General features: G+C 38.3%; 1 protein-coding gene across 14 annotated transcripts in view; it reads right to left on the minus strand.

The window, feature by feature from the left end:
- Positions 1-17419, minus strand: part of plekha6 (pleckstrin homology domain containing, family A member 6) — a 59686-nt gene that overhangs the window by 6000 nt on the left and 36267 nt on the right. For 3 of the 14 annotated variants that reach the window (XM_079483257.1, XM_079483265.1, XM_079483264.1), the window contains exons 7-21: positions 11218-11402; positions 10291-10737; positions 9371-9872; positions 9132-9218; positions 8780-8833; positions 6625-6693; positions 6438-6518; positions 5770-5919; positions 5559-5654; positions 5051-5162; positions 4701-4840; positions 1680-1755; positions 1081-1190; positions 251-427; positions 10-159 (exon numbers count right to left, since the gene is read on the minus strand). In XM_079483257.1, coding sequence (XP_079339383.1) covers positions 10-159; positions 251-427; positions 1081-1190; positions 1680-1755; positions 4701-4840; positions 5051-5162; positions 5559-5654; positions 5770-5919; positions 6438-6518; positions 6625-6693; positions 8780-8833; positions 9132-9218; positions 9371-9872; positions 10291-10737; positions 11218-11402 — 2436 coding nt within the window. Of the gene's footprint in view, positions 1-9; positions 160-250; positions 428-1080; positions 1191-1679; positions 1756-4700; positions 4841-5041; positions 5163-5558; positions 5655-5769; positions 5920-6437; positions 6519-6624; positions 6694-7669; positions 7751-8779; positions 8834-9131; positions 9219-9370; positions 9873-10290; positions 10738-11217; positions 11403-17419 lie in introns of all 14 variants that reach the window. The other 11 variants (XM_079483256.1, XM_079483261.1, XM_079483262.1 and 8 more) reach the window with 10 other exon arrangements.

A 17419-nucleotide genomic window follows, 5' to 3' on the forward strand; every position in this document is an offset into this window, starting at 1 on the left:
ACTTTTTACCTCTCTGCTGATATCCATGTCGTAGAGTTCAGGCTCCACCTGTCGTCGGAGACGTGCAATTTCCTGTCTGGGTGACTCCACACCTGCACCCCTCACAGCTGCCTCCAAACCCTTAATATCCACCTCATCTGCAGTCACTCTCCTCCGCACCTGTATGACGGGAAGACATGTGATATAAGTCATTGAACTAAAGCTATTTGAGTAATAAAAGACTAGTATGAATGTTTAAGAGTATTCTAACCACTCTGTAGTTTGTGGTGGGTTTGAATCCATCGACGTGCTGGCCGCTGGACAGGTTGAGGCTCCGTCTCTTATCTCTGACAGAACTGCTCTGGTTTCTTCGTATTCTTTCGTTCTGCTCCTCCACGGTCATTTTCGACTTCACCTCGGCAGGAAACACTGCACTCTTTGGCCGTTCCTGTGACACACGTGTACCCATTACCATTACAGCCTGCGTTTATACAACACAGAAACACTTAATCTGGACCCTGGACAGCGTATTACCAACACTTCTGTATCCCAGCCACATCAGTAAGGCTTGAATACTCCTCGAACAAAACCAAATAAAAAAAATGTTCCTTTGTGTTCCTAAATTTCATACTTGATATTATTTACCATTAGCCTTATTCTTATTACAAAGACCATCATCCAATATGATTCACAACGAAACAAATCTTTTTTACACATGAAAGGCTGAGATAAATGTGCCTGTCAATTTGCTCCCTTGCATTTTCATCCAAAAACAGAAAAATCTGTGTTTGTTCCATCAAGCCTTTAAGAATAAAAAATACTTTGATATTTGCTATCCTGTGAGACAAAACCAGACAATATTTAATATTTATGTTTCCGTCATGAATCCATCCATCACGTATGATAAGAACATTATTTGTAAAAGGGAAAATTGTAAAGGAAGTACGTGTAAGGAACAAGTGCTTAAACAAACCTCTAATTCAGATCCTTTATACAGACAATATTAATGGGGCCATATTTTATTACAGACGTATGTATTATTTCAGATTTATTACTAGTGCCGTATAACTGATAGATTTACTAGCACAAACTTTAACCTACCCTGGAAATGTGACCGTTGGGAACCTTCCCATTTCTCCGTTGTACACCATTAGAAGTACCCTTGTGTTCTGAAGGTGACTTCTGAAGGGCTCTGGGTGGAACAACTCCAACTGTACAAGGGAAATCTCTAGTAAAATATGTCTATAAGCATTTTTTGTAAAAGAATCCCTTCAAAGTGGCATCCTTAACACTGTGTGAGTGTGATACTGTAGGTGTATTAAAAGAGGTACAAAAAGATGTAGGAAAGGATTTTGACTTTGATTATTCATTTATATTGGTTGATTGATGCAGCTATGCATTGACATTATTGTAAAGCAATAAAAGCTGTAGACAAAGTTAACTTCCGGTCCGTGTTTGTTTATCAGTCTGGCATGTTCTTAACATGTTCTTTTAAATGTATTTAATATTAATTTAAATTAATTTATATTAATATTTTATTGTATATGAATTGTATTCAATTGTATTAAAACTACTCAATATTTATTGATTCTTTTTCCGGAAGTTAAGTCTGGGCCACATAACGTTTGTTTATGTTATTGCTGCTGAAACTGTCTATTATGACTCATCCCGGAAAACATGAGATCATGAGAAAAACATACCTTTATTCACGTTGGACAATCTGTCTTGCTCTGAATCGAAGTCGCTGGTCTTTTCTCCCTGTGAGTTGTAGTTGTGCTGAAACCGAACATCAGAAATGTAAACACGAATACTCTAAACTGCTAAATGCAGAACTATTTTTAAGAATCCTAATGAGGTCTATTAAGGATCTTTCAAGAGGAGACCCACACGGATGATCTGTTTATTTTACATTCATGTTTGACTCCATTTCATTGTATCTAGTAGAACTACATTTGAGTTTAAGCTGTTTACTATTTCATCCCATTTAAATTAGTTTCAGTTTATGACAGAAATTTCAATATCAATCCTGCCTAAAGATTATGTACACTTTCAACAAACACCCAGGGGTTGTTCTAGGGTCAGTGGGTATTTGGTGTTTACCCCAAACACACAACACATTTGCCCTCTAAAAGATACTGAAACGAAACTCAAATTCACAGATGCATTTTGGGGACTTTTGAGATCATACGGCTTGATGAAAAGATGCCTGTAAGCGCATGAGGCTTCTAAGCCGAAACGGGATGATAAGTCAAAGCAATGAAAGCAGTTTTACACAGCACTGACACCAAACAACACACAAACATCAGACACAAATAAAACAGTTACTACGCATGGAAATGACATAACTACTGCGGTAGTATCGACAAATCTGTGTATGAGGGATCAGTCTATACTACCACACACACATGTGGTTAAGGAAAGAAAAACAGGAGCTTTAATGGAAATGGAGCTGCTTTGATTTATTACAGTACCAAAGAAGTTGTCAGTTTAATGGAACAGTGTTTAGTTTGAGATTAAAGGATAGTGAGTAATAAATGACAAAACCAAAACATTTTCAAAAGCAAACAGAATAAGATAAAGATTCAGATTTAAAGTGAAGTGAAAGAAAAATGAATTGAAAGATTGTGGTCGTTTCGTGAAGGGTTGTTATTATGATCTAATGATTATGGACACTGTGTGAACATGGACACAGGACATGTTGGCGTTCTGATGGGAATTATAGTTTCGTCCACATTCTGTGTAGTCCCGTCTCTGCGGTACCTTTCTGCTGTGGTATTCTTCCTCGTCCTTGTAGCTTTCCTGGTGGAGGCCGGCATGAGGGCCCATGCTGGGCAGCCAGGCATTGCTGTTTAAGGGCAGGGGAGGTATGGAGGGGGGAAAGGTCTGGGAGGTCTCCAGGGGCTGGTAAGACTTAGGAAGCGGAGGTCGTGGAGGGCCAACCTCCTGTCGTGGGGAAGTGAAAAACAGAGGGAGAAGGAGAGAGAGGGATAGAATCACACAGAAGGGTAAGGATAAAAAGGAGGGGATGGAGAAGTGGAGAGAGAGCTGTGCATCAGGTGTGACTAAGCCAGGTGGAGGAGGCAGAGAATTATAGGAAGCATAGAGGCCCTCATCACATTCACTATTAAAAACACTGACCCTGCACACAGCTACAGTATGGGATTAAGCAGAAATTGTTTCTGTATGTATTGCAAATGTTTATGTACTTTCACCATCAGCATAACACTCTAAGCAAACTGTTGACGTGGTAAAACAATTCACCACAACAATCTTTGTGATCTTAAATTTCGGTTAGGTGTAAATTTCTCTGAATAAACGGTACACACTACAAGCAGAAAACTCTGGGTAACAATTTGGTAGTGTAGCACTGCAGGAAGGGTTCGCCTATGAGAACTATCGATTACACACAGCCAAGCACTCAAGAGCATCTAAAGCTAAAGGATCACACAGCCATTGAGAAAAAGGTATTAGAGAAAGAACATTTATCATTCTCTATTCTAAAAACTAGTGAGATCCCTACATCCGCTTGTAGAGTCATGACGTAATGAATATAATTGCCGGGTACAAGAGTTCACTCATTTAAAATGACGCTTCTAAATAGCTGTTTATGAGCATGGTTTTTCATGTCACACGTTAAAGCAAAACTATTATAAGCTCATGGTATATACTTCAGTCTCCAGGCTCATTAGCTTTTTTTGCAATAGAGCAGTGGTTCACAAACTGGGGCTATGCAAGATGAATCCAGGGGGGCCACAGTTTTTGTGGCATTTTATGAAATACAAAAATTGCATCTTTCATTTTGTGCAATCAAACATCCGAAAAATAAGACCACCAACCAAAAGACTTGATGTTCCAGCATTGTATAATTGTATTTGCTCAAATGTGTTCATTTGATATAATTGTAAATAGGAGTAAATTCTAATTTTAAGAATATAAGTCATTATTTAGATGGCCACAAAGCGATGCACCCTACACAAAGGGGGCTTTACAATAAAAAAGTTTGAGAACTACCATAGAGCATTTGAGCCCGAAAGTCGTATTGCGTGACTTAAGAGGCAGATAGACTTACTCCTTGTGGGAGCACTTAGCTTTGCAGTATATTAATGTCAAACCATATATCAATGTAGTTTCCAAAATTGGTTTCAATGACAGTAAGAATGTAGGAGGTTTTGAAATTGAGCTTTATACTGTACATAAAATCCCTAATAATGGCATCAGATCTATCTTCTTACATTTTCAGGTTAATGATATTGTTTAAACATAAATGTGACCCTGGACAACAAAACCACTCTTGTGGGTCAATTTTTCAAAATTGAGATTTTTCCATAATCTGAAATCTGAATAATAAAGCTGATGTATGGGTTGTACGGATATGACAATAAATGGCGGAGATACAACCGTTTAGAGAGTGAAAAAATCGAAATACGTTTTTACTGTAGCAGGCCATCCACTCACAAAAATAAAGTTTTTATATATTTAGGGTAGGACTTTTACAAAATATCTTCATGGAACATGATCTTTACTTAATAATCTAATGATTTTTGGCATAAAAGAAAAATCTATAATTTTGATTAACAATTGTTGAAAAACAATTACTAAACCTGAGATCATCTCATTTAGTTGAAACACAGCTTGCTTTTATAGTTTTGTACTGCATTTATTACACTGCAATGTGTAAAACTGACTGTGTGTGTTGAATAGTGTTGTGTGTATTACTGTACCTCTGTGGCCAGCTGTTTAGTGGGTGAGGCCAGAGACCCAGGTACAGGTGAGAAGGGGCTGAGAGGACTTGTGAGACTCACTGAACTCAATGGACTCGCTGGACTGTTTGTGCTGAAGGAGCCTGATGCTCTACTGGCTACTGTAACAGACAGATGCAGATAATTTGGCTAAGAACAAGCAGATATTTAAATTACACTGGATCAATATTATGTAGTATTTTTATTGAAAACTTTCCTCATTTGCATTTGCAATTTAATATAAAAAAAAAGAAATGAAGTCGAACCATAATGATAGAATTAACAATACTATCCCTAATGCAGTATGAGCGGAGTATATTCACTTCTCTGACCCCTGTGCTTGGCCGTGTCTGTGCCACGGGATGGGTTGTTTTTGTGCAGCCCTTCCAAAACATCCTGAACCCTCCAAAATTCCTTCTGAATGTGCCTGTGAACCAGCTCGCCCTGAGGAGACGGGTGGATGGTAGAGGAAAGAGTTTTCTGTTAGATGAGCCATTTAATGAAACATAAAAGCCATGCATTATTGAGGAGAGCTGTCAGAATCATTAGAGAAATGAATATTGGTGCTTATAAATAATGAATTCAATTATTGATTGCATATTCAGCTCGTATTCATATAAGAATAGTAACAAATGAATACATAATTGCTAAATATAGTAGTATGGCAGTACTAAAACAAAAAAAAATGCAGTTCATTTTGGTGGAGGTCATAACTGCACATGCTCATGAATAAATGACCGGTCTGAATTCAAGAATAGCAGAAGGCACTAGAGGGGTTTTCTGTTAACTAATACGGATTATGATGATGACAGCATAAACACACTGATGTATTTGACGTACATGCCCTCCAGCGTTCAGCTGCTCCCACAAGTCACCATGGATAGAGTTCACCTCTTCCTCCAGAGCGTCAAACTCTACTCGAGCGTTGGTCAGAGCCTGTGAAGATTCAGAAACATCTACGATCATCTTTTCAACCAATTCCTTCACATCCCAATCTTCATTATTCCTTTATATCACCATCGCCCATGTATTGTATGATTAGTTGTCTTACGCTTGAAGCCTGAGAAAGTTCTCCTCTGATGTTAATCAGTTTGTTTTGTAGACTTTCTTTTTTCAGCTGAAGTTTCTCCATGGCCAGTGGCTGATTCCTGTACAGCTCCATCTCCTGATGTGTGGCCACCAGCACCCCCTCTAGGCTGTCCTGAAAATGGCAGACAACATATAGTGAGCGTATAGAAGAATTAAGGTACGTTACCAAATAATTAAATAAGGCTTCTACGTGATTAAAAGAGCATTCAGAGTATTGGATGTTTTAACCAGCATAGACATTGGTCCAACTGTCCCGCAACATTTTATATTTTTAATGCTGATCTGCTGAAAATAATTTAAAAAGTGTTTTTCGGGTCATCTGCCTCAGCGGTCTAACAGTGTTCGTCAAAAAAAAAAATTGTGATGGGGAACCATAATAAATACTTTTTTTTTGTTCATAGAAGCAGGTCAACATTCTCAACTTTAGCAAAGTGGCTAAACTTTGACATTTTGCAACTGTTTTAGCACATCAAACATCCGATAGTAACGTCCTGCGAGGCAAACATTTATGTGATTTATGTAATTGTAATGCTTTATTGTATCTGTTGATAAGAAACAATAACATGGAGTTGTTTTTAGCACATCAGGCATAAGATTGTATGTACGTGGTTAAGGCTTTGGTTGAAATACCTTTTCCATTCTCAATCGATGGACTACAGCCTCATGCTCTTTTACTAGACGAATCTGTTCACACAGACCACCGAGCAATTTCTGTACAGAGATAAAAACAAAGAGTCAAATCATTCATTTGACTAAAGACTATTTGCCCAATTTATCAATGATGCTTTTGAAATAAATTCAGATATAAATGACTTACACTGGTCTCAATCTCATTAAGCTTCAGTGTGGGATGTAGCTCACTGTACATATCATGGTATGGAGGCACCTACGATCACAGAGGAACAATTTTAAATAAGCATATTGCTTTACAGACCACCAATGAATGCATATGCAAATTGATTGTTGAACAATCCAACAAAAGGAAATAATAATAACAGAAATTTAAACATTTGTGGAAGACCAAATGAAATCAGTCGACGGGGTGCAGGGATTTTCTCTGGTAATGTACATTAGCAAGGTCGCCCTTAAATTTTAGTTTGACTATTACTTACCACCAGCTATGGCAGTGGTATAAGGCAGATGGACATTTTCATTTTAAAGAAAATTCTACTGGACAAAACATTTATGAATGGTGCAAGGGAGGGAGTCACCAATCATTTTGGTTATGTTTCCAGAAGATGGAGACTAACTTTTTTTGTATATACTGTACTAGTGCAAACACTCAAATCGAATGTTGATTTCATTGAGTCTTCAAGCAAATTGAAATATCATTGCATGAAAATGTGCTGTTTGCTTTATTCAACAACAAAAAAACATTCCCAAATTCTGAAAATGATTAGCCCCGCATGTGAAGGGTATAGAGTGGAAATGGCTTTCTTGCACTACGGTAGAAGATGAGTTAACAAGACACATACACAGACGACAACAGACGACTACACAATGATCACAATATGAAAGATGTGATACTGGGCAAACAAGCACTCAGTGATGGAGAAATTTTGACACAAATAACTTGAAAAACAAGAAATAATTACTTCAACCAAAAACCGAACAGAAACTAAATTAAGATTGTGGTTGTAATATCTCAACTTAAAGGTTACAGATTTTAAAACTAGAGTATAACTACTAAAGCACTACTAAAACATCCAACATGCTACATTCACTAAGAAGCACGGAGAGAGGCAGGCGCTGTTATAACTTCAGAAAGCCTTGTTTGAGCCAAGTCATGATGCTCAACTGAGGTCAGTTGTTGAGCAACAAAACAGCAGCCTGCCTTCCCAGAAGACTTGCGTCTTTCTTACTTGAGAATATATCTTTGATCGAGGAGAAGAACGTTCAACCATTCTGGCTACCATGCCGATAAGGTGACCACTCTCTGTCATCTGAGGCAGAACACACCATCATTCAGCTGAATCTAAATATGGCATATTGACTTTGACATAACATTATTTCCTGATAGCCTTATTTGACCTATTTCGACATGCTTAATAAAATAACTAACACAGAGAGGAGACAGCGAGGAAAGAGAGACAGTGAATGTAGGAGGAGTGGGTGCTTTATAAAATGTGTGAGAGGACCATGACTACATTTAGGATGTGGTTGTTTGTTATGTCTTGATGTGGCCATCCAAACATCAGTCAGTTTGTTCTGCATTACCTCACGTCCTTTAGGGTTTTCAAAAGCACTGTTTAAAAACTACAGTAATGCGCTACAGTGCTTTTACTTGAATGTATTTTAAACCACTTTGATCCAAAGCATCTTATATTGCATTGAAGGTGCATTTTTGTCCGTATTCGTGTCACTTTGACCTACTGTACAAAGGTGCTACTTTGTCAAATCAAAATGTTTTATACTGCATAAAAGCATCACAATTAATTTTCTACATGATACATCAAAAATTAAGTTTAACATTATCTTACATCATTATTTTCTTCTGTTGTAATGTAATGTACTGTTAAATATAAAAATAATTAAATGTATTTAATAAATTTATTAATAAACAATTCTAATACATTTTAGAGATTAATACATTTTATTGATATTTTAATCAGATCTTTTATTTAAATCAAACTAATTTATTTGTTTATTTGCTACAGTCTTATTCATAACGGCCCATTTTTTAACATAACTTCTCTGTATGTAATAATTATAATTATTTAATTTGTCCCACTAAAATAATATATTTTTTAAGTTAATATAGCCGTTTATTTTTGTGACAGCTCCCATTTACTAAGCCCACAGAATAATTTTTTGTGTTTGTGACCCCTGGGGGTCCTCGGACACCAGTTTGTAACCCTCAATTTAGAGTCTAGTGCCTAACCTGAAATATCACCTCACCAGGTTTTGAAACGGAGCAAACACACGCCTTCAGCATAGAAATGCATTAGTGCTTGTTAGATTAAGCCTCCTACCTGCTGATCTATGTACTCCAAGTTCCTCTGAAGTTGCAGGTCTAAAATGTCCTCCTGTGTGCAGTGAAGCAACAGCAAAGTCCAGCAAACCCGGCAGCATACAGCACAAACACACCCGCAAAGCACCAGACGGCGAGACAGAGAGCAAAACACATGAGAGGACGCACACACAAGCTGATCATAACATCGATTATCACAGTGAAGTGTAGTGTGTTACGCTCATACACGTGTGGAAGCACAGACAGACCAGTTGCCATCATTCATTTAATTAGAAGTGTCACATGATTTGCACGGCTGTTATTTAGCGGTTTATGCTAAACACATGCACAAAAGTTGAAAAGCTTTAACTTACCATTTTACTATGGAGAGAGGGGGATGCTGGGTAATTATAGTTGTGCATTCCTTGACTGTATGAGCGGCGATCTCCAGGAAATTCATACTGGAACAAGAAACGATTACTGTCATTTAGTCTCCGCCCACATTTTCTAACATAGTTTTAAGGGTGGTCAGACATCACATTATAAAATAAGTCAGGTAAAAAATATCCATTGATGTTAAAATGTCACGGATGATTAGCGACTAGTTCTTTACCTTAGGTGAGCTGATTGACCTGCGCAAGCCGTAAACCGAGGGATCAGCGTATATACCATCATCTCTCATTCGGCTGGGCGCTCGATCGAACCTGGTGCTGGGCGATCGGGCGGGTGAGGCAAAGCTATGTGGAGAGTACGGTCCTCCAGAAGAAGTAGAAGGCGAGCGGGGAACGGACCGTGAACGTGGCTGAATGGAGAGGCGTCGCATGGAGTTCTGTGCTGAATCCACTTGGGAGTAATAGCCAGGATGGGGGCCCTGGGGTCCCATCATCCACTGAGGGTCTCGAGGTTGTCCATATAGGGGTCCGTCTCGTAATGATCGCCTTCTCTCCTCCATATTCCAGTGAGGGGGCGGTCGATCGTACGCAGCCGACATGGAGCAGATGCTCTCAGGGCGGACACCGGGTGGGTAGAGGGGATATTCCTCTACATATTGAGGTCCGCCATATACACTGTAATCCGGTGACATACCACGGTGTACTGTGTAATACCTGGATGGACTAAGAAGTAGGAAAATATTATGATGTGATGTCACTGCATACGTTCAATCTAGGGCTGTGAAACGATTAATCGCATCTGGAATTAAAGTTTGTGTTTACATAAAATATGTCTGTGTACAGTGCAGATTAATTTTGCATTTACAAAAACATACACATACTGCAAATGCATATATTTGAGAAAAATGTATAAACTATAAAAATTAAGAAACATTTTTATATCATTTTAATTATCTATTGTTTTATTATAAATAAATACATGTAAATATTTCTAAATATGTAAAAATGTACATGTATCTGTTTATCATTTCAAAATTAATATGTACATATATTTTGTAAACACAATCTTTTATTCTGGATGCGATCGATCGCGATTAATCATTTGACAGCCCTAGTTCAATCCCAAATCTGTTTTTCTCACCTGCGCCCGTCATCCATAGGCCCCATGACCCTGCGCTGGTTCACCCACTGCTGCAGCTGAGTCATAGAGCTCTTTCTCTGAGCAACTCTCTCCGGTGCCGTCCTAGGCACAAAGCCTCTCCGCATCACCACGTTCTCCTCGTGAGGCGCTCGTACGTCCCTCACGTTCTCCCGGGACTGATATCTTGAACCATTTGGAGGACCGTAGTTACCCCATCCGTTGGGTTGATGGGGCGACAAGCCTCCTTTCTCCCCTACCCTGCCCTCTATATTCAGGGTAGCCGGAGTGGTGGGCATGGTGTCTCTGGTCTCAAGTCCGTTGAGATCGTGATTGACAGGTTCATGGGGGTGTGGCCTTTGGCCGTTGTTCTCGGCGTGAGTGTTGGGTTCGAGACTTTTTGCTACCATGTCGTTTTGGTCTGCTGCCGGATAAGGCTCGGATTTATTTCTGCAGGACAGCGGGAAAGAGAAAGAAAGCTGAAACATCTGTGAGATGTTTTTACAGAACACAGCAATGCTTTTAGATCAAATAAGTCAATTTTGCACCTTGAGTGCATTTCTGTGTATTTCAGAGATTATCAGCCATTATCACCATTACACCAGTGTTAATATCCCCATGAAATCAATATTGAAGAATATCTATAAACTAGAGCGATCCAAAACATTAACAAAATGTACATTTAGATGATATTAACCTACAGTCTTTCACTTCCACCAAAATGAATTTTTATGACATCATTCTGTACTTCAGCTTCTCATCCATCTGACCAATCAAAAGTTCTCTAAGAAACAGTATGTTTCAATATGTCCCACCCTTATTTTATGTTATTGATGCATTAACCTCAATGCATGAAACAAAGTTGCAAATTGTAGGGTACTTCAGTGGATCTTTAATTCAGAACAGGGTGCATAGTGTGTATGTCTTTACCTGGTCTCGACCTTGACTCTGGCAGCGTCACTCATGGCTTGGATCCACTCCTCTTGCTCCTTATGGCTGTCTGCACTGAAGTAATACGTTCGCGTGCCTGCGTGCTCTACCTGCAAACAGAACGCAATACTGCCTTTTAAATCCTCATTCTCCTCTTCGTCGTCTTCCTCTGTTTCACACCACACCTGCAACAGAAACAAAGAGAGAAACATCACTGAAGTGTTCTACAGTCACACGCCTGCAACCCCGCGGAAAACAAATCATGCAAAACAGGCCCAATACAGCACATGCAAAAGCACATTCGAGGTGCAACAGTATAAAAATTTGAATTTGCAGTTAAATAACAGTTTGTCTGTGAAAGACAAGTATGAATGCAAAAATGGAAACTGTGTGAGATAAATGTAATTTTAAGCTTAAGACATAAAGATGTGTGGAATGCAAGCATTAACATGCATTAACATGTTATGACATCATCTTTATCTAATATCATATTCATTATCGATTACAATCTTGGTCAGATGTCTTCAGTTTCAGATGCAGTCTAATTTATTTTTATAATGCTGAGCTAAAGAAGGTTTGAATAGGACATGCAAAACCAGACTCACAAGTTCTAATTCTAACTTGTTCTAATGAAGAAACTAACAGGTAAGATACTCTATGTACTGTAGAAGACTATTATATATCATTTAAAACTTGACATTCTATTGAGGCTAATATACAGATTTTGTCATTCTTGGTTTTTTTTATGAATGTGATTTATGTTAAGGACAAAACCACATGAGTCTGATCTATTTACCTGGAGTCATGCAGTTTAAGAAGAAAACAGAGGTGCTCTAAATTACCTACTAAAAGGGTTCATCTGCACATTGGAGGTCAAATCACTCATGGATCCTCAGAGATAGGTGGGGGTGGTGGGGTTATTGGGAACGGAGGAGAAAAGATTACATGAAGGTGACTGGGTCAGATATGATGGTCAGCTTTAGAATAATCTAACCAGTTAGATGTGAACTAGATGCAGTTAACATCAGATTTAGTGAGTGCTCAACATTGTGCATTGATATTCTGGAAAGACAGCAGTTAGGAATGTGACTTTGCTCTGTTATGTAGCATTTTGATTACAATTCAGCAGCCATTATATGATGCACACAGATAACTAAGTATACCTAAAGGGCAGTAAAAAAATTGTCTGTTTATACAAACTTGGACACTGCTGTTCCACATTAGTACACATGGGGGCAACCTAGAATTATTTGGAGTTTGCATCCACACAATAAAGTAGCATAATATAAGATTTCTATGAAATACAAGGTATAAATATAACAGTATAAAAGACTTAAAATATCATACACAATAAAAGCATTGCTATGCCAGAATTGACTGTTTTAAGTTAAAAGCATCTGAAAAATCTCAGGTAAGCTCACTCACCCTGCAAGTCTAGCTTTAAGAAGTAGTTCACTTCAAAATTTACCCCCATTGACTTTCCATATAGTAGGAATAAAAAATGACAATGGAAACTCACATTTACTCCCTACTTCTTTAATGATACGTTAAAAGTCTTGACCTCTGATTCTAAACCAGCCTAACAATGCGAAGAGCCCACACACACAAGAATTCACACACAATGAGTTTCACAGGCAGGTGGAGAAACACCGTCCCATGCACAGCAGGTTCTTGTGAATGGAGAGGGTGTGTTATGCATTATGAAATCGGACAATCACTGAAACCAGTAATAATGATAAGTTTAAAAATAATGTTTTGCTAATCTTCACAAATGATCTTGAATAATGATCTGAAGGTGTGCCAACATTAGTTTCATGCAATCGAATATTTAATAGACGGACCTTCCTTACAGACCATCAAGAAACAAATGATTCTGAATAAAGACAAAAATGCAACATATGAAACTTGAAGAACAGGATTTGTTTAAATCTACACTAATATGCAGAATATTTGAATCTGTCATGTAAAATGTCAAGCACACTTGGCCAGTCCTCTGAGCTTCATTATGCAAACACATCTAATGAGACTTAATCAAAATGACTCCAATTTACCTGCATAACAAGACCGCATAAACTAAATTAACCTAATTAAAAGTGTTCATATTCATTCCCAAATTGAATCGTCCTCAATTCCTGGTCGTTCACTAAGTAGACTGCATGTTGTATGTGCGCTCACAATTCCAAACAAACCGAAACAGGCATTTGATGTCACAGGAAACAAGATCAAAACAGACCGGTCGTTCGCATTGTGGAGCTTTCTCGACTTACAGATGTCTGGCCCAGAAAAACCTGCCATGCTATCACAAGTCTTACCTTTGTACCTGCCAAGAGAAAGGCTTTCTTGCTTTAATAAAACCTCTCCCTTAGGAAACTGTCAAACACTCCCTTACTATTGATTCATTTGAGGGTTTGGCAAAATTTGTACTTTCTATCTGCATTTCATTTAACAGAGGACGCTTTGTTTCTCTCTGGATTATTAGTACGTGAGAAGTATCGCAGTGAATTGTTGCATGAGCATGACAAATTATACATTCACACTGAAGCGAGACCAATTTGTCACTAGTTTAATGAGTCTTAGTCTTAGTTATGCAATCTTACAAGAACCAAACAGTGTAGAGTTATTCAAGATGTAAAAACTAGACAATCTTACACTGTAAAAAAACTATTTTACAGAATGAGACAGAATCATTTTTATCAGATTTTTCACATGTTTTTGAAACACGGTCAAAAACGTGATTTTAAAAGAAAAAACTATTATTTTTACAGTATAGTCCTGTTTTTATATGTAAATTACTATTTACGGTCAAAAACAGTCAAATTGCAGAAAAATATTCATTTCATTTACAAGAAAATTTCAGAAAACTATTTTACTGAATATTTCTGGCGCCCAGCTGCCAGCAAATTTCCGATTGTTTTACAGTGTAGAAACTACAACTGTGCCCAGAAGACTTTCCTTAAATCAACCAGGAACGCTAGTAAACACAACATGTTTTTGTGAGACTTCAATGCATTGCAAATCACCTTTACAAAAGTGGGCTGAAATAGTATCCTGAACTCAAGTGTATCTTGGAGACGCGGTTAAGGTCTAGATCAGACATTTGAGTTTACAGTGGCGTCACATGTAAGAGTCTGATATCTTTAAAGTACCTCCTCTAACTACCTGTTTTATCCAAACAAAGGCACATTCTTCTATTCTTTACAAACCAGAGCCGAAAATACCAAGAGCCGCGGGGACGTCACAAGCTCTCATCACATAGTGTGTCAGGGCTATATTTAGACAAGGCTTAATTATGACCTAATTGAAAACATCTGTTATCATCGGTCTGCGAAGAGGAATTTCATAGATAGTGGTTCTCTCAGGACGGTGGAATTTCTCACATATACCTCAATCATAGTCTTTCAGAAGACCATTAACCCAAGCACTTCACCACAGTGAAGCTACTGTATATAGCAGAGATGAACTAGCCTAAGGGAACAATCTTAGGAAAAATAGAAGGATGCTTTGGTGCACCTGCTTACTGGCAACTCACCAGACTGACAGATGATCTGATAAACCTGATGTTCAATTGGCCTTTTATTTGATAGCACATAAAAGAAGGTCAAGCTGCACAGAGCTCACTGTAATCTGAGTTTGTTGTGATGTCTTTCACGGTGCCAAGAGCACTCCGTCTCCCATGGCACCGAAACAGAGGTGCGACCTGGGTGCCATTAGCTACAGTAAATGATCATATAGTGATGGAAGATAGGAATGTTAATGCTATAGACTATATTAATCTATAAATTATTCCATTTGTTGTTAATCTGACTGCTTGGTGGGTCTCAGTTACGGCAACATTTATTTTAACAGGCCACAATGAAAGACGGAGCAGGTTATTTCTTTGAGTATGCATTTACATTACATTTATGCATTTGGCATTTATAAAAAAATATAATGGCAAATAAAAATATTTAGAAAAAACGAAAAACATTTCTGGGCACTATTGACTATTGACTAGGAAAATTATACCATGGTGCCCTAGAACTGTTTGGTTTACACATTCTTCAAAATAGCTTTTTGTATTCCACATAACAAGAAATACTGCTTTGAAATGATGGCACCATTGTCATTTTTGTGAACTATCCATTTATGAAATACAAACCCAATATAAGATATATACCCAATATTCTCTTTTAAAAAGGAAAATCTTTGCTAAATTCTCTGCAAATACAAAAGAAGATTTTATATAATTTAGGAACTTATTTTATAAATACTTTTGGGGCACCTTTGACTACCATTTTATGTCTACCCCAGAAATCTCACTTGCTAACATTTTTAGGTGGAGTATCCCTTTAAAGGATGTTTAATTACACGAAATTGCCATTACATAAATAAACAGTTATGTGGACACAATATTTTCCTTTATAATGCTCCAGTGTAAGGCAAAATAATCATTTTGAGTTTTATCTGGATTGAAAAAGCTCAAAGGGTGAGCAGTCCAGCTGTCTCCACCTGTTAAATCAAACAGTAGCCCATCTGAAAGACAGACATTATGTGGGACATGTTAGGCTGGACAGCAGGTGCCAACGCCCACAGCAGTTCAATGTAAACAGAGAGAAACAAGGCAATTCCCTGCCTTTAGTCTGTGAGGAGGAAGCAGACAGTCAGGCTTCAGCAGGTATGGAAATGACAGCCCTCTGCTATCCCGTCTCTCTGCCTCTGTCATTCTGTCTGTCTCTCTCTTTTAGAGTACATGACACCGGTAGTTGTTCGGCCATGTGATGTTCATGCTATACTTGCTTAAAATGTCCTAAAGCTCACAAAATTGCCATCCCAGCTGTCAAACATGCAGTGTGCTCTCAACTCAGCTGGCTACAGACAAACAGCTGGGAGATATGCATGCGATAAAACAGAGAGGTTGCGGCCGCAGCTGCAATCTGATGTTCTACAACATGTTGACAAGCAGTCAACAGCACGAGCCAAACTACAGCAAAAATATGGTGGAGGACGGCCAAATGAATGATTGCAGCAACTTTTGATGACCAGGTGTCACAGAAATAAGCTCTTTCTACCCCTGTATTTTGCACACACACGCTCTCTTTCCGGATGACGTCTAACTGTTCTGAGAATCCACATGTCTCTAAGGGAGATGCCTCGCTCCCTCATGTGTGGACAAAGGAATTAGTACATAAAACTGAAGAATTCAATGGAAGCCGCTTTCTACTAACAGGGTTTTGTTTAAAACAGATTACAATTTAGCAAGATACACAGAAATAAAAATCTATCCCTTTAAGATTGTGGAAAAGTAAACAAATAGACAAATTGTTAACAAATAAATAATGTGTAAATGTAACACTTCAACTTAATAAAAAATGTAAATTTATTTGCACAACCCTACCAAGGACTAGCACTATTGAGGTGAAATAAGTTTTGGAGAGAACTCAGGAGATGGTTGAGACCAGGTGGTTTGAGGTTTGGTCCAAAAATCCATCAACAGCTCTTCCTTATTGGCTACAAAGAACGCTTATTTAATCTTTAATTCCACCTACAACAAGGAAAAGTATCTTTGAGAATGAATTACAAAGCCGCCTAACTTGAACATCCCAGAAGATTTGAAAACAGGCCTGGTTCTGTCCCTGGATCAGCTGTCGAGGACTGACAATTTCTCAGCTGTGAGTTTGATGGTGGCAGACTTGCCAACTGATCTTTCAAGTTTCTTAAATTCAGCTCTCAGAAGAAGAAAAATAACGGGAATAAAAATCCACGGTAGTTATACAACCAGCGTTTATTAATATTTCAGACACTCTATAATGGGACATGTGAATAAGTGAGAGGGGGTGAAAGAAAAGATTAAGCATATTTCTACATTTTGGAGGGATCGTCAGATTTAGATACTGTAACACATACAGGTACAGTATAAAGCCTAACAATGTAGAGCTAGAAAATATAAGACTCCCCTCTGTGAAACAGGAGAATTATCCCGCACCCTGAGGCCAAACACCAGTTCTGATCTTGGCACAACTTAGGAGGATTTCATAAAAGAAGTGGCATTACATCAAGGTGAAGCAACTGAATACAGAAACCCTGGGCAAGATGCACTGGGTCACAGCAGTTTCTGTCTCTTTTGTGAAGGGAACATGATACATGTAACATTTCAGTGTCATAGAGCAGGTTATAGAACGGCTGACTAAACACACCCCTCTCTGTCTCTCTCTCTCTCTCTCTC

This window comes from Barbatula barbatula, assembly GCF_947034865.1.
Source record: "Barbatula barbatula genome assembly, chromosome: 20".
Taxonomy (NCBI): Eukaryota; Metazoa; Chordata; class Actinopteri; order Cypriniformes; family Nemacheilidae; genus Barbatula; species Barbatula barbatula.